The sequence below is a fragment of the Lepisosteus oculatus genome, chromosome 6 (assembly GCF_040954835.1).
Source record: "Lepisosteus oculatus isolate fLepOcu1 chromosome 6, fLepOcu1.hap2, whole genome shotgun sequence".
Lineage (NCBI taxonomy): Eukaryota > Metazoa > Chordata > Actinopteri > Semionotiformes > Lepisosteidae > Lepisosteus > Lepisosteus oculatus.
In genome coordinates this window covers 16,242,348-16,267,841 of record NC_090701.1, presented here as the reverse complement: position 1 = coordinate 16,267,841, position 25,494 = coordinate 16,242,348, and the positions used below count along the sequence as shown (strand labels likewise).

General features: G+C 35.6%; 1 protein-coding gene across 3 annotated transcripts in view; it reads right to left on the bottom strand.

The window, feature by feature from the left end:
- Window positions 1-21,833, bottom strand: part of gli3 (GLI family zinc finger 3) — a 161,518-nt gene extending 139,685 nt beyond the window's left edge. For all 3 annotated transcript variants that reach the window (XM_015354925.2, XM_015354926.2, XM_015354929.2), the window contains exons 1-2: window positions 21,451-21,833; window positions 2,909-3,071 (exon numbers count right to left, since the gene is read on the bottom strand). In XM_015354925.2, the coding sequence (XP_015210411.2) occupies window positions 2,909-3,032 (124 nt within the window). In that variant the 5' untranslated portion in view covers window positions 3,033-3,071; window positions 21,451-21,833. The remainder of the gene's footprint in view (window positions 1-2,908; window positions 3,072-21,450) is intronic.
- Window positions 21,834-25,494: the final 3,661 nt, after the last annotated feature.

The following is a 25,494-nucleotide window of genomic DNA, read 5'->3' as shown; positions in this document are numbered from 1 at the left end:
TATTTAATTAGCTTTAATTGAGTTAGCGTTCTCGTTTGGGTTCAAGTTTCTCCAGACCAGGGCTGTAAGCTTGGTTTATATCATGGTAAAAATATTTTCTTAGGAACTTCCTGAGAAGTGGCATTCATGATTACTCTACATCTGGTAACAATTACGTTTTGTTCATCTGGGTGGGGGAAGGGTTAAAGAAGGAGTGTTGTGTTACACTTGATAAGGAATCAACATGGCAGAGCTGGGTTTAAAACCTCTATGTACAGCACACATGCTACAAGGCAACAAAGCGCTGCACGATAACAGTGGATGTTGTAAAAATAAGTCAGTGAATTCAAGAGCATGACAAACTGTTTTCTTTGTGTTCTTTGTATTGGTTTTGAAAAAGGGAAAATAAAACACTTGAAAGCAACAGACACTAGGAACAATATGCAAGGAGCCCAGACATGAACATACATGAACATGGCAAACTAATAAAGTATAACTAAAATGACTGTTAAATTAATAACTCACTCCAATAAGAGCATAACTAGGAAAGCACAGATCCCATACCTTGGATCCACACATTTTAATCTGACTGCTTGAGATTAACTATAGTATGTCCTTAAACGCAATTAGCCTGCAATGTAATGTGACCATAACAGGTTCAACCCACAGTTTCTTTTTTCAATTCATAATATTTTTTTTCTGTGTTACCGTTAAGCCTGCCAGTATTAAAACTGCTAGGTGACTCATTATAAAGTACAAATAAAGAGACTTCAACACTATGACCTGTCTTTACGTTGTGCTTATTTTAATACTTGTTACCTTACTTTTCCATTAGATTTCACAGTACTATCTAACTCTTAAAATTTTCTTCTTGGAAGTATTTGCTCGTCTAGACTAGCTTCTTTGCTTTATGATTTGTTTTGGATTAGTTTGTTAGTTTTTCAGCCATGTGAAACTGTGTAGCTAATACTTGCTTTCCAGTAAACTAACTTTAAAATTATATGTCACTCAAAGCGTGGTACCATAGGACTGGTCTGATATACCAAGATCTGAAAATCAAGTGATTACATTTGTATTATTAAGCCTACAATGCCTGTAATGTCTCTAATCACATCCTTACCTTTAGTAAAAGTTAAATAAAGCCAAATGCCAAACAACATTACTATCTGGAATGGGAAACCGAGTGAAAGTGTTTCAAAGATGGTTCACATGCAAAGCCAAACCCCCTGCTTCCCCTAACTTCCTGAAAGAACATTAAAGACTTACATATGGAGAGAGAACGAACCCAAGAATTAATTAACCCCATCACTATAGCTGGTGGTGTTTGATGTCTCCAGCTAGGAACTTGTGACAATAACATTTGGCATCCTACAAATCACCCTGCAGTTACGATTGGTGACGGCCCCTCTGTGCTAGAGAGCAGCTTTTTTATGACTTTAGCAAATGTGCACAGCTGCAGTTTGAAACAAGGAATCATTTCAGATGGAATGTTATGGAGTTATTACAACTAAGGATTTGCCATCTCATTCAGAAAGCTGATTCTTTGCTTAAAAGCCATTAAAAAGAGGAACCATTTGAAGATGTCAGATTGGTGACAAGCAGTTTAATAGGTCCATATAACCTGAAATGAATAACTGACACCTCACAGTATCAAATTTTCTAAACTTTTTTAAAAAGCTACTTTATGTTTTCCATGTTGCTGTCATTAGAATGAAGTTAGGTTTGATCACTTCGATGTCATATCTGGAAAAAGCAAACTGGTACAATAAATCTAAGAAGGTTTGGTTTCTCAACTGTCTCTAAGTTGTTACACCTCTGAGCTTTGAGATCAGAGTTTTTAATGAATATTTACAGGCATTTTTTCACCATCATGCCTAATGTATACTGTAGTAAACTGTAGTAAGTGGTTATTGTATTTCAACCCGACTGGTTTAAAAGTTCCAAGGATGGTCAAGGATGGAAACTTGGGATTTGAGTAATGTTGAAAAGATTTGAGTTGAAGTAATCAACAAATATTGAATTATTCAACAGACAGAAAAACAGAAGTATAAGCCATATGGTTTGTTAATTATTTAGATACAAAATAATTTTTTGTTCAATGATAAAGTGTAGAAAGCACAGCATTTTGTCATTCTAGTCCACATGAGCCATGCAGCCCAAGTGATTTTATCAAGAAACAAAAGAGCTTATATGATATGGAGAAAAGACTGTCAGTTGGAATAAGCAAAGCAATTGCTTGGTAAATCACAAAATCACACTCTGCTGGTAGTTTCTAAAATTCTAACAGTTTAAATAAAAAGTACTGTATCAATGACACTAGTCACTCCTCAGTTTAGTGCATACAATAAGGGTACAAAGGGAGGAAAATAGGCTAAATGTTTGAACTGAAAGCTCAAATGAATTATGACACTGTGTAGATTATACGTAGAGCACTGATATGATATGAAATTGCACAAGTTAGGTGAATGAACAATATTAGCCTAATGTTTTCTGAAAATATCTAAAATCCCTTCCATCTTCATGGTAAAATAACTGTAAGAAAGCAAATGCTTGAGATAAACTGTCAATTAGTAAGAGAGGAAATACACAAGACCATAAAGCTACAACAAAGTGAGATAAAAAGTCTTGTGACACTAGAGAAAACATGATAAGAATCGAAACACAAATACGTGATTAACTGAGCCACGATGCACTGGTAACTGCATGTGGAGGATTAATTTACAGAATAACATTTCTTCACTTGAGCCAACCACAGTTTTTCAGAATACAGAAAATAAAACAGCAATCCAGGTGCAGTTACTCTGTTCACACTTGAGAGAGCAACAACTGATACAGAGAGAGGGAGCCTGAGTGAGAGGGGGAGAGAGAGGGAGAAAGAAATAATGATGACTGGGTTTTTGGCGGGCTGTAAATCCCTTCAGTAACTCACCGTTGGATGTCGTGCTGGAGGCAACTGCTTTCTCACTGACATCTGTTCGAGTCGAGCCTTTCACAATGATGTGTTCAACTTTCTTTTTCTCAGCTGCGGAACTGGCTTGGGACTGGGCTTCCATGATGACTTCTCATTACTTAACCTCTCATTGAACGAACACCTAGGAGAACACACAGTGTCAGGATGGTGCAATCTTAAACCCAGCTGCTCCTTTGTACTGTCTTAATTTTACTGCTGGGAGACAGGAATGATTTTATCCATTTTTGTTTTTTAAGCAAGTGTTCAACTTTCTTTGTTAAAACTCCTCAGAGTACTGAGGAAATTTCTGATTACTTGCACTGATTGAAGACAACTTCTATAACAAAGATTCCACCACTTTACAAGAACCATTTTTGGGGTTTAATGGTGTATATGACACTATTTTACACAATTATAATACATTATACAAAACAGGATATTATCATTTGAAAAATTATTACGAGAACAAGATAATATCCATCCTGTCTTTAGTATTTTACCAGTCAGCATAGGACATATCACTTTTAACGGACATAAAACCCATTATTGTGACCAACATTCAAATGTATCACTACTCTTTCAATGACCTGCCCAGTGGTTTAAGCAATAGCACTTTCTATAAGATCAGAAAGTTCTGTAAAATTGTTCCAACATTAATTTCACATTTTAACTCTTTCCAGTGATCCATGGACAATTTAGATTCAATGATCACAAACACATTTATATTTCATTGTTTAGCTCTCTACTTATCGAAAAAACTTAATTAAAGAATGATGCCAATTTCCTAAGCCCAAGAGGACTGACTAAGGCTACACTGTAGCCATTCTCACTGAGGGAGTTCTCAATGGGGGTCACCATGGTAAAGGCAAGCTAATCAAAACCAGTTGGTTCTTTAGGATTAGCCTAAATACTATGATAAGTGACACAAAAATGCTCTTGAGAATACTTGAATTTTCTGAAGGGCGTAATACAACATCACAGTAGAGGGGCTTCATTGTCAAACTTATGAATCCCCAATGAGAAGTTTGTCATGAAAAGATAATTAATCTCAGCATTTTCCCCCTATATGCCTTCACAGTTTAGACATATTAAAAACTTTAAATCTTCTACTTGTCTAGAAGTATACCTGTTTTGGATTCAAGCAACTATCCACTATCACATGGCTTTCAAGGGGCAATATCTGAGAGGGAAAGAGCAACATATCATAACATCATGATCTTGAGGATAAGAGAAAGAAAGAAATGTCTTTTGTAAAAGATGTATGTCCTTAAAAACCCAAATCAATGGTTCATGTCAATACTTACTATAGCATACTAAATATGTTTTCCAGTAAATATGTGTTCAATACATTTCACTTGCAAAATAATTAGATAGGAAAACTTAAATTTTGTCATTTAAAACTGTAAGATTACAGGCACTGTTGATACATTTTAAGATTACCATCGAACAACTAAGCATAGCTACTGTAGGTATCATCCACTCTTAACCAGAATGGAAAAATCTACTTCAAATAACAGGCTTTTTGTCCTTACACCAGATTTTGGAAAGCTGTTTCAACCCAAAAACAACATCTGCAAGTAATGCTTGTAAAAAGAAAACAATATAATTGTGCCGCAACGTAAAAAAAAATAAGATAAACAAAAGCTGTCTTTACTCTAATCATTTTAATATGAATTTGTGTTTGTTATAATCAGACTCTACCCATTTTAAACTATGTCATCAGAAGAAATAAATTCTTCTTATTTCACAGCATTGGTCAAATATACTGTAAAGACATTTCTCATCATCACTGGAATTAAAATACCATGGTACATAAGCATGTATAATGGATTCCTCACTAAGCATTTTTAATCACATGATTTGCTCTTTGGCAACTGAACTTTCCAAAAGGCCAAGGCCTAAATGCCAAGTGCTTTCAACTTTCAACTACTTCAGTGAGTATACCAATTCCCACTTCTTTACGAGGTAAGAAACAGAGTATAAACAATCCTTTGGCAAAGCAAATATTCACAGCTCTGAGCCGCTCAAGCGTTACTGACCCTTTTGTGTGTTTTAAACAGGTCAGATACCCAATTAAATCCTAGGCATTTTCGACTTAATCCTCCTTACACCAGCTACCAGCCTGCAGGTGTGTCTTTTCTCCCCGACCTGGGAAGAGGACTTGGGCCAACCTCCTTCTATGGTCAGAAAAGCACTGGGGTGGTGCCGATAGCAAAGGAAAAACATCTCACTGAAGTTCTGCAGCACTTCAAAAACAGGGATCTGGTTATCATGTGAAAGGAAACCGTTGAATAAAAAATCATTTTTAATTATTGCATTTATTCAGTATCACAGAATGCCTTAATTTAAAGGAATACAGTAAATGAAAGGTCATTTTTATATCATTCTGCACATCACCTGCTTCACATCTGCTGTATGAAGTGTAGGCATATACCACATAAGTTGGGTATACCGCTGAAGTTTTATCTTGCACCACCTCTATCCGTGCATAAACAGGAAGACCTTTTAACTATTTAAAACGGATTCTGTAAGGTTTGCATGTTTCAATGCATACTGATGTGATGTGAATCAGTTTACCATTATAAATGTGGGAAGAGCCTTTTACCCATCCAGTACACAGATGTCATAAAAAACAACAACTTCTGCCTTCCTCCTGTACTCTTTGTTCTTTCTTGTCATCTACTTCTCTTGCCTGATTTGTTTTTTCCAGTTGCATTCTTATGTTGTCTTTTTTATTTGTCACCACCCCCTTCCCTCAGTGGCACTGTAGTTGTATTCATTTCATTAGCCAATGCATCGCATCCTCTGGGAAGAGATGTCGGGAACAGCGGTGTCACAGCATTCATCATCATTACATCAGCGGCAGGGAAGTTCATACTGATGGTTATCAACATGGAGAGCGCTCTGATCACTGTGCAAGCAAACATAGCATGTTTAATTTTTAAGAAATGACTCTGGGTATTCGGGAGGTTCATCTGCGCCACTTTGATCCACGCTTCTGGGAACGTTCTTCAGGGATCCAATAAAACCTCAAACAGCGAGAAGTGCGAGGAAGCAGCCGCGTGGAATGGGGGTTGGGAGGGGGCGCAGGGAATCACAAGCTTTTCTCAAGCAGAAAGGACTCTTTATCAATCTTATCAAAAGTGCTTAGACTCCCATCTTGGGAATATAGGAATAAAACAACAAATTCTGCCTTTCACAAACACATTTGCTTTAGAAAATCTGTGCAGTGGTGCTGTGGGGCGGGCGGGGGATATTTTGCGGGAGGGAGGGGAGCAAGACAACAACAGAAGCCTCCTGCAGTCTTTTGATAGTGGGCATCTGCTCACCTGCAGGGTTGAAGGCTTTGTGTTTTATCTGTTTGTTTTTGTTTCTTTTTTATTTTCAACCGGACTTCACTGGGTCTCCAACTGGGTTTGAGCACTATGGATAAAATGATCCGGAGCAAAGGCCTTTTCCTTTTCAAGGGAGAAAGCTGTATTAGTCCTGTTCATCCTCCAAAGCCCTTAAGGCCCAGTCATTTCCAAATCAAACTCCTCTATGAATTCCACTTAAGGGCTGCTCTCTTTTGAGGGCGTACAAGAGTAAATTTGCCATTTTAATTTTACTACTGTGCACAATTTACTTGGCTTCTACTGTAGTTCCCATGGATCTATTTGTTTTATCACATTTTTACCTCAAATTAATTGGGCTTTTCTGCATTTTATTCTTTTTCAGCATGGTGCTTTATGTTCTTCATAAGGATCAGGCTTGTGCAGTGTACTAAAGTACTGTTAGACAAGGTTGTGTATATGTATACATTTAACAGGTTTTACAGCAGTTCACAGTATTTAATATTTTCCCAGCCCAAGGCAGGATTGCATAGCCAATTTTAACACTCCCTTAGCAAAAATAGTGCTTTACTCCAACTGTGTATGTAGAGAGACAGTAAAAATGATCTCTGTAATCTCTGCCTTCTAAAACTGTGTGTCGATACAATTCCAGTAAAAAAAAAGTGATGGAAAATAAATAAGAATAAATGCAAACAAATTTGGAATTTTTAAGATCAACAGGGAAATCCTTCTATAGTCTTTTCAAGGGCAACTTTGCGATTGGCTTCTAGACCCAGTTAGCGGCTTCCAGTATTACTAATAAGATTATACTAGTGTGCTTCTTCATTTCCCAGACCATTCCACTTAAGATGCTTTGGAGAACTGGTATGGGACCAAATGCATTTTATAGCAGAATGAGCTGAGAACATCTTACATTTGTGGGTAACAAACAGACATGATGTAATCTTAATGCTTACAAAATTCTTTGCCCTTGCTACCATGCAGATAAGCAAAGTTTAAAAAGCACATCAATAAACCTTTAATTTCGCTAAGTGTTCTGAAGTGAAAAAACACTTTTATGTGTTCTTTGTCAATTTACTGGTAGCAAAAATATAAAAAACTGAAGTCTTTTTTTCTAGCAAAAACAAATGCGATCATTTTCAAGACAATAACAAAAACATATTTAAGTTTTCTTCCAATGTCACAGTCTTTTTTGTGTTTGTCTTTTCTTAATTTAACCAAAGCCAAAACTGAACCACACAGTGTGGTGTTCTTACACACTTTAGTATATTTTATTAACGCAAAATAAAAATGTACAGATGTGCCAATTTCTCAAGATTAAAATAACAGTGCAGTATGCTTTGATCAGATCAGAAAAATAAAAAAAAACATCAAATAAAGCCCATGTGAAATGGTGGTGACAGGTAAAATGAGAGAGAGCCTTTAATTAATAAGCATTTAAGCACGGAATCATAAATGTGCAACATAGTACTGCAAAATGAGAGGAGACAGAGTGCCAAAAGGGAAAGTATTAGGTCAGGAATGGTACCCAAATTACAATTTCAGCAAATCAAACAAGCTTTTAGCAGGGACTAGGATATTAGCCTGATGCACCCATTATAAATACTGTATAAGCAGGCAATTAGTCAACTGCTGTTAATAAAAATCATGTCGCTGTGATATCAGGAAACACATATGTACTGTACTGTATCTAAACTATCACTATTTTTCTATTTACGTTCATAGAAACTACTGTTCGATGGGACACTAATAAACAGATAATGATCACTAAGGAATGTTAAAAAACAGTTACATTTCAAACCTGAGACAGCTGACAAGATTTTTTTTTAATTCTATAAGCCCAATGCTATCACTCTAATACATAATATAAGAACGTAGCCTGCTCCACCTAACTGAATATGTTAAAAGATGCTCCTGTGGGCATGTTTGTTTCATTAAGCTTTAAATTGTAGCCAAATTGAGATCTGTTTAGCCCAGTTTAGAACTGTAATCAGCCTATGAACCCTCTATTGTGACACCATGGGTCATTTCTTATGAGGACAGCAAAGCACCAGCCTCTGTCTTTGGAAAGACATGAAATTCAAAGACTTTACTGCAAGTAAAACCTACTCTGCCCAACTCAAGTTGTGCTGAAGACAAGCGAGCAAATGGCACTCCAGTTCAACAAACTGGAGACAAATGACTAATTTCTTCAATTTTACGACAATATCCACAGGAAAGCTGTTGATTCCCTCTACAAAACTGCAAGTAATTATTAGTACATTTCTTTTTGAAGTAACAGTTAAAAGGTTTTTGGGTGTGGCTATATCCATACAAACTTTCATTCTTCCTACCATATGATGACTTTCTATTTCCTGAGATAAAGCACAGTGCTGAGCCACCTACAATTACCCTGACCTGTCAAAGTGCACAGAGTCCTGATTTCCGATTCCCTATATGACAGTCTTTTTTCCTTCATTCTCAAGGCTAGTAGCTTTCAGAACTATGTGACATGAGCTTATTTGAAGTAAAGTAAGTCACTTGGAAAAATATATACTGTAGGGTAAAGCAGTACACATGAAGAGAAGGGAGAAAGCAGTGGCTTTGTAAGGAGCATACTGCATTTAATGCATGTAAAAGACATCTCAGTGAAGTACACTAGTCAGCACTTTTAGATATGAAAACTTTCTAAAAGGCAAGAAGCAAACTACAGCGTGATCGTAAAAAAGCAAGGAAATTACAATGAGACGATAAATCTAGGAAGTCTATGTTTTTCTCCTTATGCTCAAAAACAACGAACCAAAAACCAAATATCACAAGCAATCACTATCCATTTTCTCTTACTTCCACTGCGATATTTTAAAACTCATGTTTCCTCAGTGTGCTGCCACGTCATGTTGAGAAAATAGGTGGGATTGAAATTTCAATTCAAACTTTGAAATAGGTGAATTTCTATAATTAAAACACCTACTCAATGAAAATAATGCAAAATACTGTCTCTGGTCTACTTTCTTTCTTTTTCCAGATCAGGTGGATCATTTTCTTTAATTAACATACATTATGCCTTTGAATCATGTGTGTTCAAAAGCCTTACTGGCAACTTGTGTTTAAAGCACAATAATAAGTTGTAATTACTGAAGTCTGAAGGACCACAACATATGTAATCAACACTTTTAAACTCAGGTACTCCCTATTAAGGTACTGTATGTTGAGAATAACTTTTTCCTTCTCTGTGAACAGTTTGCATTTTATGTCCTTCGAATTAACATGAACCATTTGAAACTAGCTCCAGAAGCTTGATTAATGATAGGCAAATGTGCCTATGATAAGTTAAATAGCTACAGGCAACAATAATGTGAAATAACAAACAAAATAGGCAATCAGCTAGGCAAAACAGCCCTATTATCAGCCCCATTAGAGCCCTAAGTGAGAAATTATTCTGCCTGAACACAGATCTATTTATCAAGTGTTAGCCATGTCTCCCTGAAGAAGAATAATGTTTACTTAAAGACTCTCCTGGAGATTTCTAAACTAAGTTATTACTCTCTTAGTAATTCCCATACCTGCACTCTATGCCTGGGTTAAACAAGATTATAGAAAACTTCTGCTGAGAAAAAAAAAATGTTCATACATGATTCTTCCAGTGGAATACAAGCAGCTTGTTATGATGTACTTACTATTTTTCTCACAAGGTGCTCTTTATTCATTAGTGATCTTGTAGTGCTCTCTCAACAATAGTGGAAAAAAAAAACAACCTTTTTACATCAACATCTCATACCCCACAATACACCATTTCATTCTAGAAACAGGATCTGATGTACATATGATTAGTGTTTGCAAAGGGCACTGCAAATACATTTAAATATGTTCACACTTACAAAATTATAAGATATACAGTAGACAAATCAATCATTTACTCAGCCTGAAAACATTTTTTCTAGCATATCAATCTGCTTAGAAGTTATTTTTTGTATTTTTTGAATAAGGTGTAGTGTTTGGTCATAGATTATTGCCAAGTTAGTCTTTCATGATTATTTCGTTGATACTATTTTTACAACAATTATAACAAATATAACAATCTCCTTAATAATGTTGTGTATCCCTTATCGCTTACCTTCATTTCAAATAGCCTTTCTAAAGGTATTGTGGGTACTCATGTTAATATTAAATTGTTTCACTAAAGAGCAAGACAACTTCAAGCTTAAACTTTCAGTCCACATAGAAATAAAAGAAAAGAGAATGTCACACAAAGCCATAATTCATATCTCCCTTTAATACCTGCCCATATTGGACAGGAAGGAATCTATTTGTTCAGATTTCCAAACCTTAGAAGATCCCTCTAGAGCTGAAAGTGTAAAATAAAATCTTTTTTTTTTCATACACACAGTATGTATACAAAAACGTTTACATTTCTTACACTTTAAAAATGGAGTAAGGATATTTTTAAATCAATAATTTCAAAAACAAATGTGAGGACAATGCAGTAGGGCAGAATTCCTTTTTGTAAATAGATTTTATGAATCCCAAAACGTGACCTCAGTCATATCAAAAGGCCTGATAAACCTTACATATGCAACTCACGGAATATGCCAATTCCCATGTACCTTTACCAGCTTAAAAATCGTTGGATTAATCAGATGTGACGACTGCTTGTAAAATTGTTATATAATAGGTCAGTCACATGACACTTACTAAGAATCATATACAGTAGATGTGACCTCCTTGTTCACAGTAGGTTCAAAACATTTTTAGCTACATTTGTCTCTGCTCAATAATTTCTGAAACAGAAAACAAATTCCCAAACCTTCAACAAATAATAAGACTTATACTAATAATGGGATAATTATGAAATAAAGTCTTTGTTTTGAAGAAAAACAGCTTGTTGTGCAAAACTGTTGAATTCAGAAAACTGGAGGTTGTTTTATAACAATTTCAATTGTAATCATTTCAAGTCCAAATTAATTATTATTTAAAAATTAGAAGTAAAATATACCAGAAGAAACGATTATTGCTGTTTTGTTTACTTACCTTCACAAAATAAAGTGAAGTGAGAAGTGTCACTTAAAAAGAAATCACTCACAGGTCTTTCTGTATTTTACATATTATGCACAACTATTCCGCAATTCGATTGTACGTTCATTTAAAAATAAAAAGTAACAAAAAAGTTAATTCAATTTTATTATCTGTGCCTCGGGTTAATTGACAAACAGAAGGAACATCTGCTGCCACTGTACTGTTGTAACAAGGATAATAAGTGCACCAATTCATAGAGACACAGTTAAAGATGAATCAAAGAAACAGCATGCTTAAAGCTTCATGCTAAATAATTTCCCCCTTTTTGTTCTGACAGTATGAAACAGACTGGCTTAGAGCATAGCAATCTGGCACCATTCAGCTCTCTCCACCAGAGGCCTCGCAGTCATGGAAACGCTGGGATCAGGAATCACACACAGGGCCTCACAACATGGCATTGCCCTTAACTCAAGGCATCCTGGTGCTGTGCTCGGCTTTGCCAGCCTGAGGCAGAGCATACCGAAACAGGAGCCCGGCAAAGCCCCGGAATTCACTGGGACCCAGGTGAGTGACAAAACTAAAACACATACACAGAGCTGCGTAGAACACATAACGACCTTTCATACGGTATACTGCATAATGCTCTAAAGGTGTGATGGGCTACTCCATAATTACTGTGAACATGAATTAAGTCTGCTCGCTCTGCACCACAAAAGGAGTTTTCATTTAACTCCAATATCACTACATTTTTAGAGGGCATGCTTGTTCAGGTAAATATATGTGGTAAGTGGTATCTGCCTTTGAAGATGACAAAATCTGATACTTATGAAAACAGTAATTTCAATTAACAAAACGTCTTATTGAACACATTGTTTCTATAAAGCAGCAAAAGAGCTTGTATGTGCAAGCTTCTCTAGTTCTTCATACATTTCAAGATGGATTAGACCGTAGGCACTGAAATGGGGAAAAGGGAACTACTGTGCATTACAGGATCAACTGAAATTACTGTTATTAATGGCATTAGTTAGTAATAAGTGTGACAAATTTTATTTTCTGAACTTTTTGTGAATTCCAAATGTATTCCTAATTTGATACTATTTTTTACACAAGACAACTCTATGTTGACTTAATATGTGATGGTTTTTTGCATTTTCAAGAATAGCATTCAATTAATTTAGTCACAATGGTTAGACAAAACATTTGTGTACATATTCATTCAAGTTAAATTGTAAAAATAATCTAAATTGCCCTTTTCATGATGTATCACAGACTAGCACTTTCTTTTTAACAAATAAAACATATTTTAAAAGGACAAACATATAATCATTACATCACTACAACATGTTTTTGTGTCTCCTTCTTAAGTTACAGTGTGGGTAACAACCATAAAAGACATACTTCACCTTAATCAGCCAAGTTTCTTATCTAAATCATTGCCACTTCAATGCATCAGGGGTTAAAAGAGGCCAAAGGCTTAAGCAGTGGGATAATAATAAAATGTGCTCCTTTGAATGGAAATGTTTCTTTTGAAAAATCCAGACTGCTGAAGACAATGAAACACTTCAGCATTGCAACTGCCAAATTTTTTGATATATCTACAGCTCAGAGCCTTTCCTAGGTCCTGCTGTCTTTGATAACAAACATTAACACATTTTTATTCTCAGTTATTTTCTCCACTGATGAAACGATTAATATCAACCCCTTTTATACAATTAAATAATGCAATATGTTTTGCCTCTGATTGTTCAATTAAAGTAAACCAGCGTAATAAATGTTTCAAATAACTAACACAAAGGCAAATAAATTGTGAAGTCCTTACTCATAAATGTGCTTCTATGTAGATAATACCATTACTTTCATTAGGACATTCATTAATCATAAGATTTTCAGCTTATATTATTCTGTTTTTAGACGCACATCTAAACATTTAAGTTCTACTTGTAATATAAGCACAATATTTCCATTTTTACAATATATCAATTTATAGGTGTATATAATAAACCTTTGATATCAACCCTTCACCTGTATGTGTGGAGCTGACGGCAAGTCCAGCTGCTCATTTCTGCTGGGGGTATAGTTTCATCTGCAGATGGCAGGAATTGGGTTGACCTGTTGTAGCTGATAAGACTGTGTCCTTTGGTATGCCACTGGATGTGTTTCTACAGACTAATGCTACACAGCAGGGGTATATCAGGTCAGAAACAATTATGAGCTTTTGTGTTCGCTATTTAAAACTTTAAATTGTTTAAATAGCACCCATTACTTTTCTCTTGTCGAAAAAAAATCTTCATTCTTCATTCTTCATTCAGGCCACATGTTTACGTAACTTACAAAACTCTGATGCTCTGATGAACTGTTTTTAAATATTTTTTTTTAAGTATCTTTGTTTTTAATCTCACTTTATGGACCCAGGACATTTTAAGCATCTACCTTTTCCCCTGTTTGGACCACCAAGAATAAGCTTTTTTACCTCGCTCTTTAGAATTCTTTGAATTACACGACACCCAGATCTCAGCCTTTTTCCACATTACTCCTATGGGCAATAAGTTCCTACATTTTTCCTTGTGGAAAGCCCTGAATTGCTGAAAATAACTTCCTATACAAATACTGTAGCTATGAAGATGTACTGTACTTGACTAGATGAAGTGTGGAAGCCACCACAGATCCTGAACTTTGACATAATCAAATCAAACACATGAAAAACCAACATGCAAAGAAACACTAAGCAGCTATCTAATAACAGCTGTTGAATCCACTAGTTAAATTTAATGTTTTCTTTTCTTGGAACTTAAATTGCTCACTGTCAGGGTTGAACACATTTGTATTGACCTTTAATAAAGAAAGAAACATACTACAGAAACATGCCTGTTTCGTGGAGAATAGAGTGTTAATTCTGTTACAGCTTTTTTAATATAGCTGCTTTCCTTTTAAACTCCTTCATTCTTCTTTAAGGAACCTGATTTTAAATTGTTCTTTACTAAGGGAGGATAGGACAGGTCATGATATAGTATAATTTGTAAGCATATATACAGTATGTAGACTTGTGTACATCAGTTAAAAGGAAGGACAGGTCATAATACAGTTTCATTTTCTAAGCATACTGTATATACTGTATGTAGACTTTTGTATGTCAGTTGAGTTGGAAATTAAATATAGATGAAGAAAATACTGTATATTTGAGAATCTGTAGATTATATCATGACATACTAACAAGTGTATCACAAAAAACACTTCTCATCACTGTGAAGTAAAACAGATTCAATGTGGTTCATTGTCATAAAACACTGTGAAAAAGTGATTAACTTTACAGTGGTATCTGTTTCACATTAATCAGTACTATGCTAACTGTTGCAGCATATTTAACTTTTCTGTTTTCAAAATACACCTTCAGTTTCCTTCAGTTTTACTAGAGTGGGAAGAAATGCATTGAGCTTTGATTCGGAGAGTTAAAAACATAAGTTACCAGCTATTTTACATTTGAGATTTTTCAACTGTCCTTGACAAGACAAATCAAGTTCTTTGCACCTCAAACTGTTTTATTAATTACATTTTCAGACCCCTGTTTATTTTGTTCTGTCACAATGCAAACTGTGGTTTATGCTTTCACATAACCTGCTGGTCTGCACAAAAACACCTTCCCTTATCATATGGTACTTGTTGGATGAAGCATTTAATAAAAAACATGTTTATAAATCAGATATTTTGCCTAAGACCCAAATGAACAAGGAAATACATTTCACATCATATCAACATAATTAGGAGGATCAATGAATCTGTGACACGAAGCAACATGTTTCTACTTAACATCCAAATTTTCCTCTGATTTACCTTTTCCTAGTTTGGTTAAAAGAAAACTATATTTTTGATTGACAAATGTGGGAACTTCATATTTCACATTCTTTTTTTGGCCAGATGTTCATCATCCACATTGCTTGGAACAGGGTTTTTAAAATTTTAACACATGCTGAATTTTGATGAGGCCCCTTATTAATAAATCCTTTACAATACATCATAAAAAGTAGAAACACGATCAGTATGCATTTGGGGAAATTAACAAAAGCCCCTTTAGCTAATAACGAACCATTAACACATGTACAGTATCAGTACATGTACCATAAGAAAAAAAAAGAATTGACTTGGAACAAACAAATTAGGAATTCTGTTTTTGTGATGATCATTTCACCCTGTTAATAAATACTATTTTTTTTAAATCGATGCTCTTTTTTAAAATTGAGTAAAAGTCTGTTACTTGGCACTAGGTTTTACTCTTATACCTTTCCTGTGTCCTTCTAAAACACAAATAAATCACATCCTCCTGAGTAGCTCTTCATAGGCAGCAACACGGAATTCCTCTAGTTACCAGACTATTTGCTAGGCACATCACAGAGCTGTACAGGTGATGTACTATAATTGAAAGAGGCAGGGATTTAAAATACCCAAATCCACAGTTTATAAATAATTCCAAAAGTGAACACCATTCTGTAGCTGATTCACAACAATGTTTAACTGGGACTTTGGAATCAGCAGTGTCCCTGTGTGTTCAACTCAATTAAAATGTGGACTGCCGTGCTGTTTTTTCCTTAACTTGCTGTTCTCTGAGTTGGCATTTATTTGTATTGTATATAACAGACTAAAATCTCAGTTAACATACCAGTATACTGTACAGCACAATATAAAAAACCTTCCTCTAAATCCCAGCTGAAAAGGACTTTTCTAAAGGACACAGGGCTTACAATGAGCTAGAAAGTAGGGAGGAGGCTCACCTCTTAACCAGCCAAGCAGAAATAAAAGCAGTAATTCTACAAGTCGGCCAAGTACAAACACTTTCTGAGCAGTAATGGTGTGAAGAAGTGTTGGGCAGCATAGCCTGAAGGCAGCACTAATACACTGATGACTAATGGCCAGGCTGTGTAGACAATGAGTTTGGAGCTTGAAAACTAACAGAAACCATGCAGTACCTTGACAAATGGCCCTTCACAATTCCATTCATTGAGTAACCTTTAAGCACAAAATTTGCTCAAGTTCTCATAGGAATTGCATGACATATGCGTTTGGCCGGCAATTTTGCTTTTTTTGCCATGTCTAATTACAATTTCTTTATGAGGTTTGCATAGTCCCATCAAGCTTCTAGCATAAAGTGGCTTAAAATGCAACAAGGGGGGTGTCCACCTTCTTTAACTGTCTGATTCCTCCAATGGGAGGCTTTGACTTAAAACACTTGATTACAATTACCACAACAAATTCCCTGCTGAGTATTGTTAAAACATACAGTCACACAAAAGCACCATATTTTACATGTGAAATACTGATTAGTCCTCAAATTGCAATGATGAAAAAGATCCATTCAGAGCCCTGCTGACAGTTCTCAAATAAAATAGGCCTTTTTAAAAAGATCAGGTATTATTTTCTAATATGGACTACCATTACTTTTTATATGCAAAAGAGCCTAACCACTAAACACAAAAAGAAAGAATCTCTGTCTACCTTTCACCTCTGACAGGAGGCATAATAGCACACTACAGTAGATATAATGTGTTTGAGATCACAAATTTTCTTGGCAATGTGAAAAGTAGAAAATAAACTAAATGTATCCATAAGGTACCAACATTGGCATTTACACCTGATACATTTGAATCTAAACTGCAAAAAAATGTAGTACATTATTCAAAATGTATTATCAAAGTCTGCTTGCAATATATTAGGAAATTATTATTTATTTTCTCTAAGAACATTGTTTGTAGACAAGGCACCATAAGATCAAAGATTTTTCACTTCGGGGTTCTTAAGAGTTTACACAACGCATCTTAACACATTTAAGCAGACTAGTGAAAGAAAAATGCCTTTTACATGTAAAGCATTTAATATTTGGGATGTTTATGTCATTAGACGTAAAAAAACTTGAAATAGTCAAATAACTTAGAGGAATTAATTTCCTTGCCAGATAATATAACAAACATATTTATCTACAGTAAAATTTAAAATCTGGAAAATACATATTTTATTTTAATAAAAGTATATTTTTTACATTATGCCAGTTTACATGTTAGTATAAATATTATGATTGGTGATGCATGTTTAATTAAATAAGGAAGGCAAAATGATATGCAGCTTTTTGCACGCATTCACGCAAAACAAACTGACTAGAAATCTTGCAAAACTGATACTTTCATAATTTGCACTACAGGCTAACTAAATGTCAAGGCCTTTATTACATAGGGTGCGCACGTATGCAAAATCTGGAGACAGGAAAAACGCTAGAAATGACAACTTCTGATCAAAGCACATACTTTTCATGACCAAATTACAGTTTTGCTCGGCTACAATAATAAACTAGCAGTGCTGCATGAATAACATTTGCTTTAACTCTATTACACTGAGTTACTAAATGGGCAGCCTCTTCAGTGTTACACGTCTCTCACTGCTGGTCTGCAACAACTTCAGGACTTTGCAGACAGTAAAGGGCAGTGTGTTATTCAATTGTGCTACATGCAGGCTTTCAAGATTTTTTAATCTAGTTACAAACGGTGCGTTGTGCATGCCCATTTCCAGCCCCTACTCCCCACCCACACACCCCTGAGCTACTAATATTATTTTTTCCTAAAAAAAAACTCAGATCGCACTGTTAATTGAATGGCCCAGTTCATTTTCAGTCGGTTCAGGTCAAGGTAATAAAACAATAATTCTGCTTTAGAAACTGGTAAAATGGTTGTTTTCCTGCACCAAACTGCATTTTGAAGCTGACCCCTGGAGTTTGCGGGGGCCAGTTATTCCAGACAACCATCTAAAAGTTGCCTTTAGCAGCTACTAAAATTGCAGAAGGGGGTCTTACAACAGGAAGCCCAGAGAGCTTGTAAAAATGCTGCTGGAGCCAGGAACACATAGCATATTTAATCTGCAAACGAAGAGAGTCTACAATGATTTCAGCAAGATCTGAGGCATGCCCTCAAGGTTTTACTGGGATCTGGGATTAGGGGATTGATAAGAAACCATGGTGCCCATAGACATGTTTTTCTTCTGCGGTTAAACACAAATGTGTTGAGACACTTGACTGCTGCTTGGTGTTACTTCTGAACTTTTATGAAAGCTATGGAGCTCTTTTTTTCACTGTCAATATATCAAAGTTAAAAATCATCAAAGTGTAAAATTTCATTTTAAGTCCTGGCCTGACTACAGCTCTATTTCAGGAGACTATTAAAAACAAAAACCTATAATAATAATACATGTCTTTAAGAGCGGGGTTTCAGAATTTGTATAAGTCATCCAACCTTTTTTTTTATCTAGCTAACAACTAATCCGTAACAAAATGTTAAAAAGCTACAATAAATATTAAGCAATGTAAATATCACTGAAATAGCCTGCCTGCTGCTGGTACAGAGGTAGTACATTTTCTTTCTTTGTTGCAGACAGTTAGGAAAGGTGTATAGCTGCCAGAAAGCACAACCAGAGATACTGTACCTAGGGAAACCATTCACTTTGTTTTTCTCACCTTAAACAAAAAGGTACTTCATTTTACAATGCATTTTTTTTATTTGAGTTCTCCATTTCAATTAAATCTTCTTAGAAAATAAATGAGTCCAGAATTCTTGAGCATCGGTTTTAAATAGTAAGCTTTCTTATACACAGAGCTGTTGGCTAAAAAGCGCAGTTAAATATTCCAAAAGTAGTGATTTATTTCAGCTCCCTAAAGAAAAAAATAATAATCCAAAAGCACTCCCAATCTCTCAAAAAGGTTTTCCAAAGGATGTGAAAACCTTTCAGTTCACCCTTGCATCTTGGTACACAACAGCCCTGCATATCTAAATGCAAAAATAGATGGTTTTTAAGATAAAGTCCCAATTATTGTCACCTGATACTCAAAAATAAAAAAATGCATCTTGTATGCCCTATAGATGAAATGAGTGTTTGTGTACTGGCCATTAACACCATATTTATAAAAAATAAAAAAATCTTAGATTGTTAGTTCATAAACTTTTTTTGTGCCATATATATTTTTCCTTTGTGGTGGTTTTCTGGGGAGGAGGTAAAAAATGCTATTGTTCCTTCTAACATTTTCAGCAACTGTTCTAAAAACGAGAATGATACATTAAATTGTTTTATTCCAACAAGCTTCTATTGGTCAAAAAACGATTATTCTAATTTAATTCAAAAATCATTTTTTCCATACACTGGATAAGCAACATATAAATATCAGCCCTTTTCCTTATATGATTTAAATAAGTACATAATATTTAATAATCAGATCAAAATTCCACTTCATGTGCTTCTTTTACACAATCATAATGTTGAAATCACCATTTTTATTAAATACTTGGTAAAAAATACATAATTAAATGTGGGAGCTTAACAGTCATTACCTACATTTTGATGGGTATTTAAATAATTTTACATGAATAAACTGGAGTGCTACTCACGGGACTTATATACACAGAAAACATTCTCGCACAATTAATATATTGCTCATGTCTTAAAAACAATATAACCTTAAATATTAATATATATTCAAGATTATTTTAATTGTTATATATAATCATGACAAATAAGTCATCTTCCGAAAAATATTTTAGACTATTTTGTTCTTTGAGCATATTCATAATACACATTTTTTGGGTTGTTCGGTTTTTAAACAACAGATCTGCAATCGAAAAGTTTTAACATGGCTGTTGCTTTTAAGAGTAATTGTCCTGTGCCGCCATATGTAATGGAACTTTTAAAATTAGTAAATTATTCATAAAGTGACAGTTAATACTAATATCTGAATATGCACCTTTTAACTCGTACGATTTCTGCCCTTGATATAGAGAAGAAAATATAACTGGGCTATTAATTCTCAAAAAAGTCATATATTGGAATTTTAATTAAATGCAACTTTTGGGGCATGTTTAAAACTAACAAAAATTAACAAAGCCTCATTAAGCACTTATTTTGTTCGGCTTTTTTTAGATTCAGAAGGTAAGGAACTTGCGTGAAATACTTGCACAACAAAACGCTACACGGCAGAATTTAGGCCCCTTTGGTTTGATGTGTGCTCTGAAACTTGTCACTTTGGATAGTCTGAAGGGAATCTGAATGAAAACCGAATGTGTATGATCTACCAATCCAATAGACTTAATCTCACAACCAGTGAAAACCTTGAAAGAGCTGGCAGAGAACTAAAAGGGAAAGTTTTAAACAAATTTCCACACATGTGATGGCAAGCTGCCATTTGAAAGCAAACTAGAAGGCGAAATGCACATTTTAAATGAAATCTGCTTAAACTAAATGCAAAGTTTGATGAACAAACAAATTCGACAGTGCATTGCTATAGCTCTTCATTGTTAATAGTCTGTAGGAAAATGTTTCGCAAAAGATACCACCAATTCTTGTGTAAGCAATTTATGTGTAGTTTTTGAGAGCTATTCCATAAAATCTCTATATATGACTCACTTAACTTCATTGGCTTTGCTGTTCAGTCGTATTTTTTACATCACTGCAAAAAGGAATTAATACGTTATAAGCAGAGTATAGTCAATCGATAATGATCACTTCTTCGCGAATGGAAAAAAAAACTAAAAAGTTGAGAGGATGCAGCACTCTATAATACATTTCTAAATCACACGTTACATTCATTAAACAGTTTTGTGTTTTTTAAACCACACACGAATGTTGCATTAACAACGAATCGTAAGCTTTATACGGTATCTTTTTATAAAAAAATAAACAGTAATGTTTCGTTTAATCGCCAGAAATAGTTTATAAATTACACTTGCCTCCGACGCGCTTCATAGACTTCTACCAGATTACAGTAACCAGCAAACAATAAAAGCAAAGAGATCGCCTATCCAACAAGTTTAGAATTTTTTCAAAAATGCCAGTATTGAAAATGGTAGAACAAGCGCTTTTCCATTGCTTAGACAACCCCCTTCAAAAAAGAGGAATCTCAGTAATAAGTTATTATTTAAATATGTTAAACTTTCATGCTTTAAATGCTCATCTTTTGTGTTGTTTTAAGAGGTGGCAGAACGAGAAGAATCTTTTTTTCACTTTTCTCAGTCTCGGATTTTTTCAGCAAATTTTGCAGACTTTTACTAAATTGTAATTTGATCCCTCTGACAGACTGCAACAGACATTCTTTTTTTCAAACTTTCATAAGCTGCCAGGGCTATGCAGTTCAAAAGAAGCTCAAAATTCATCACGCTTCTTTTAGTTTCTTGTACTTACGTGTCTGAAAGCTCCTTTTTCCAGGCTGCTTCTTGGATCTTTTTTTTCCCAATTGAATCTTTTTTTTTGTCTGGTTGCAGATGTTTCTTCAGTTTTCGCTTAGCCAAGAATCATGCGCTCTTTTTCTCAAGCTTCACTTTCTGAAAAGCGCTCAACAAGAAAACTTTTTTCTCCTTTCTGCACTAAACTAAACAGTATGCACCTAACTAGCCTCTTAAAAAGTGCCTACATACCTGTAAAAACTACAGTCTGTCTGAGAGAAAGTATTAATCTCGTGGTTGAGTGTTACTGTATTCAGTGTAAATTTAGTTGAGAAGAGGCAACTCCAGCTGCTCTCCGCTCCACGACTCCTCCCTTCGGATCGCACTCTCTTTCTCTTCCCTCTCCCTCTCTCTCTCCCGATCCCGCCGCCTCTTAGCAATCACAGCACTGCCTCGGAGATGGTTTGATCACTCCGCACTGGGATTTCTTGTGCCACTCTTTTAGCGCTGACTTCAGAGCCACAGAGGTGGTGGAGTACGAATTGGAGGTCTCGCTGGGGGGGAAAAATAGCAGTACACTTTCTTAGTGTACTTAAAAAGTAACCTCATCGGTTGGTGATAGCGCGGAGGGCTTGTGCTGCGTGTTATAATGTCTCTCCACGTTTTTGACAAGCTGGGAAATAAAATAACTGGAAGGGCGAAGATGCTAAAGGTGTAAAAAAGAGAACGGTTTACAAAGAAGCACGGGGAATGTATGATGAAAATCCATAACACGGACAAATGAGCTTCCAAATCTTCACAGCATTTGTAAGCGACAGAAATTTCAGGATAAGGAAAGCCACTTAATGTAAAGCAAAAACCCCCCAAAAATGTGTAGCTGAATGCTAGTATTTTGAAATCTATTCAAAAGCCACAATTCAAGCAAAATATTCTGTGAGAATAATGTGACATTTAAGAAATACTTTTGTACCATGATAGCTACATTTTTTCACATTTCTATCCTTTCTGAATCATGAAGTCCCTCCATTATTGGCAAACTTCTCATGCGGCAGGTAAGGGTCACAGCAACCCGGAGCCTATTCAGGGAGTATAGGGAGCAAGACAGGACTGGATAGGATCTCCCACATCACAGGACAAAGACACGGGGACAGTTAAGACTCAGATTAAACTAGCCACCATGTCTATGGGAGGTGAAGGAAACCGGAGCACCAATAAGAAAACCAAAGGACCCCTTGAAGAGCATGCAAACTCCCCACATAAGGACCTAGGATCATGCTGCCCCACTCCCTCAATGCTCGTTTTTATCTGGATAGTTTCAGATTATTTTCATGTGACCCGTCCATTTCTAACATTCATCCATTCTCTAACCTCTTTATCCAATAGTGTTGTGTGGGAGCCAGGGTCTTTCCCAGCAAGCAATAAGCACAAGGATGGACACCATTCCATCACACTGCATGCACAAATATACACACACACACTCACACTGTGGTCAATTTCCTCTGAAGCCAATTAACCTCCCAGTATGTCTTTGGACTGTGGCAGGAAACTGGAACACCTGGAGGAAACCCACATGAACACGGGGCAAACATAAAAACTCCATGCAGACAGCACCCCAAGTTCAGAATTGAACTCAGGGCCCCAGCACTGCAAGGCAGCAACACTAACCTCTGCACATGTTGATGCCTTGTTCCAGTTCACATTTATGTATTAGATGAAGAACAGTATAATATAACTTCATATCCACTAGAAAATAAATGTTACATAGTACCTAGTCAAAATATGTTCATGAAGAATTTTACTTTTGTAACAGAGAAGTATACATGCTCTTCTGTCAATATATTACAGTACTCACTGTCATTCGACATTCCCCACCTATTTCAAGAATATCCTAGTCAAGCAAATATGTCAGTTTCAAGCCAGTAAACTCAGTCTTCTCCATCTTAAATAATATTCTGGTCATTAAAATCCTCTAATGGAGTTTATTAAACTAAAGTTCGGGAGGGGTGACAACAACCACACTATCATCCCGAGCTGTCAGCAATTTGCAATCACTCCCTTAGTCCTTTCTCCACCGAACACTATTACTACTAAATGCGTTATCTCTCTCTCCCTTGCGTGCGACTTTTTCATCCCACCTCTGCAGCTGCCCCTTGGTCACCCTGCGTGGGGGTCCTAACCTCCTCGTCCTATGGCCAGGAGGTTGGCTTTAGCCAAGCGGGTTGAGTCAAATATTCACTCCACAATAGTTCGCCACGCTTTGATTTTGGGGCGTTGTCATTCCTCGTGAAATGTGCTAGAATACACATTAACAAAGTGAAATTAAATGTGTAACTGTCAAAATCTGAAATGTGAACAAATATGCCTTTGCATCACTCATTTCCTTTTAAATATTGCTTGGGTCTGTTGATACATTAGTCTTCTATTATTCACTATTTAGCCTGGTACGTTTCTCACAAACTGTGAATCTCAGGTCCTCTTTTTTTTTCCTCCTTGCCTTTGTACCTATCTTATATTTTCTTAAATCTAAGTCCTCTTTTTTATTCATTTTGTTTAAGAGCAATTTTAAGGGTTATGTATTATTTTGGAATTTAAGAAAGTTCCCCAACTAATGAAATTAAAGGGAAAAAATAAGAACTCATATAGAGAAGATGCAGTCTAGAAGGAAGTGTAAAAAGCTTTATAGCTTTTGTCAGATAATCTTTGCCTGCATGCAGTATCTTCCCCCATCTAGAATGAAGGATTAATACTATTTACTGATGCTTCAGGACTTTCCTCTGCCACTCTCTCTTTTGTCATTTGTTTCAATGGGAACATACAGTCCACATACAGTATTTATCCCCCTTAACAAGCAGGCTTCCTCCACTGTCCAAGAAGATCAAAGCAGTAACAATGTGGGAAGTTGGGGTATTAGGAACTGACATGCAAGACATAAGAAGGGGCATACTGAAGGTGACATCATCCACCTCTACTTGAGTTCAGTCAAGTTCAGCTTGTCAATGGCTGTTACTACCTGGTATTTCCCAGAGATCAGTTTATCCCAATACTTACTCAGGCTAGCAAAGTCTCTCGACCCTCTGTTGCTGCAGTCTTCCTCAGAGAGTCCAAACTATTTCTCTGACAGGCTGTTGGGATAGATAGTGGGAATTTTTCATATTCATTCCACAGTCCTGTTTCACGCACACCGGCTTTAATGTTTCTGAAAAATGGGCCAGGGATTTCTCAATGTCCTGTCAAGAAGGAGCAAAAACATCTTGCATAGAATACAGTTCTAGTACTCTCCTGTGCATTTGTTTAAGAAGACCTCAAATTCTCTATCCCACCTGACTGCCATTCCAAAATGAAGACATTCATGAGAAATCAGTTGATACAAAGTGTCTACTTATACAGAAAATGTGTGTTTTTATATAAATTAGGAATTCCTTTTAAATTTAATAACGTTATTTTTATCTAATTATTAAATTATTTCAATTGAAATAATAAAGAATGTCACTAATGTGTGAGTTGTCCTTCCTCAACATCAAAATATTGGAATCAAGGGAGCAAATCCTATTTTTTAACACCAATAGCACTTTGAAAAGGGTTGCTGAACAGCAAATATGATTGGATTAAAAGAGAATTGAATCTGCAGTGAGATAATCTTCAAAATGTCATCTATTTCAAAGACTTAGAACTGGTTCTTGTCACAGCTTAAAATGTAAAGGCGCAAAAAACATGTGGGAATATTATATATTATATGTTGATCCATCAGTAAATCAATCTTACAAACAGCATCAAGCGTTACATTTCAGAGAGGAGAAAATATTAGGGATTAGCTTGTTAGCTCACAGAGCTTGTGTTCAACTGCAGAGATGGCATGCAGAGTGATACACAAAAATAAAAAGTTTATTTCTGCTCCTCAGAAAAAGTTGAAGGGTGAGGGTTTAAATCGCTTGGAATCCCAAATTTTCTTCTTTCTGTACTTACATTTTCTTGCAGGATGATTTTATGCTGTAAAAAATAATCACTGAAAGATACTGTATAAGCAGCATAATAACAGTAGTACTGGACCCTCAGATATGGATGT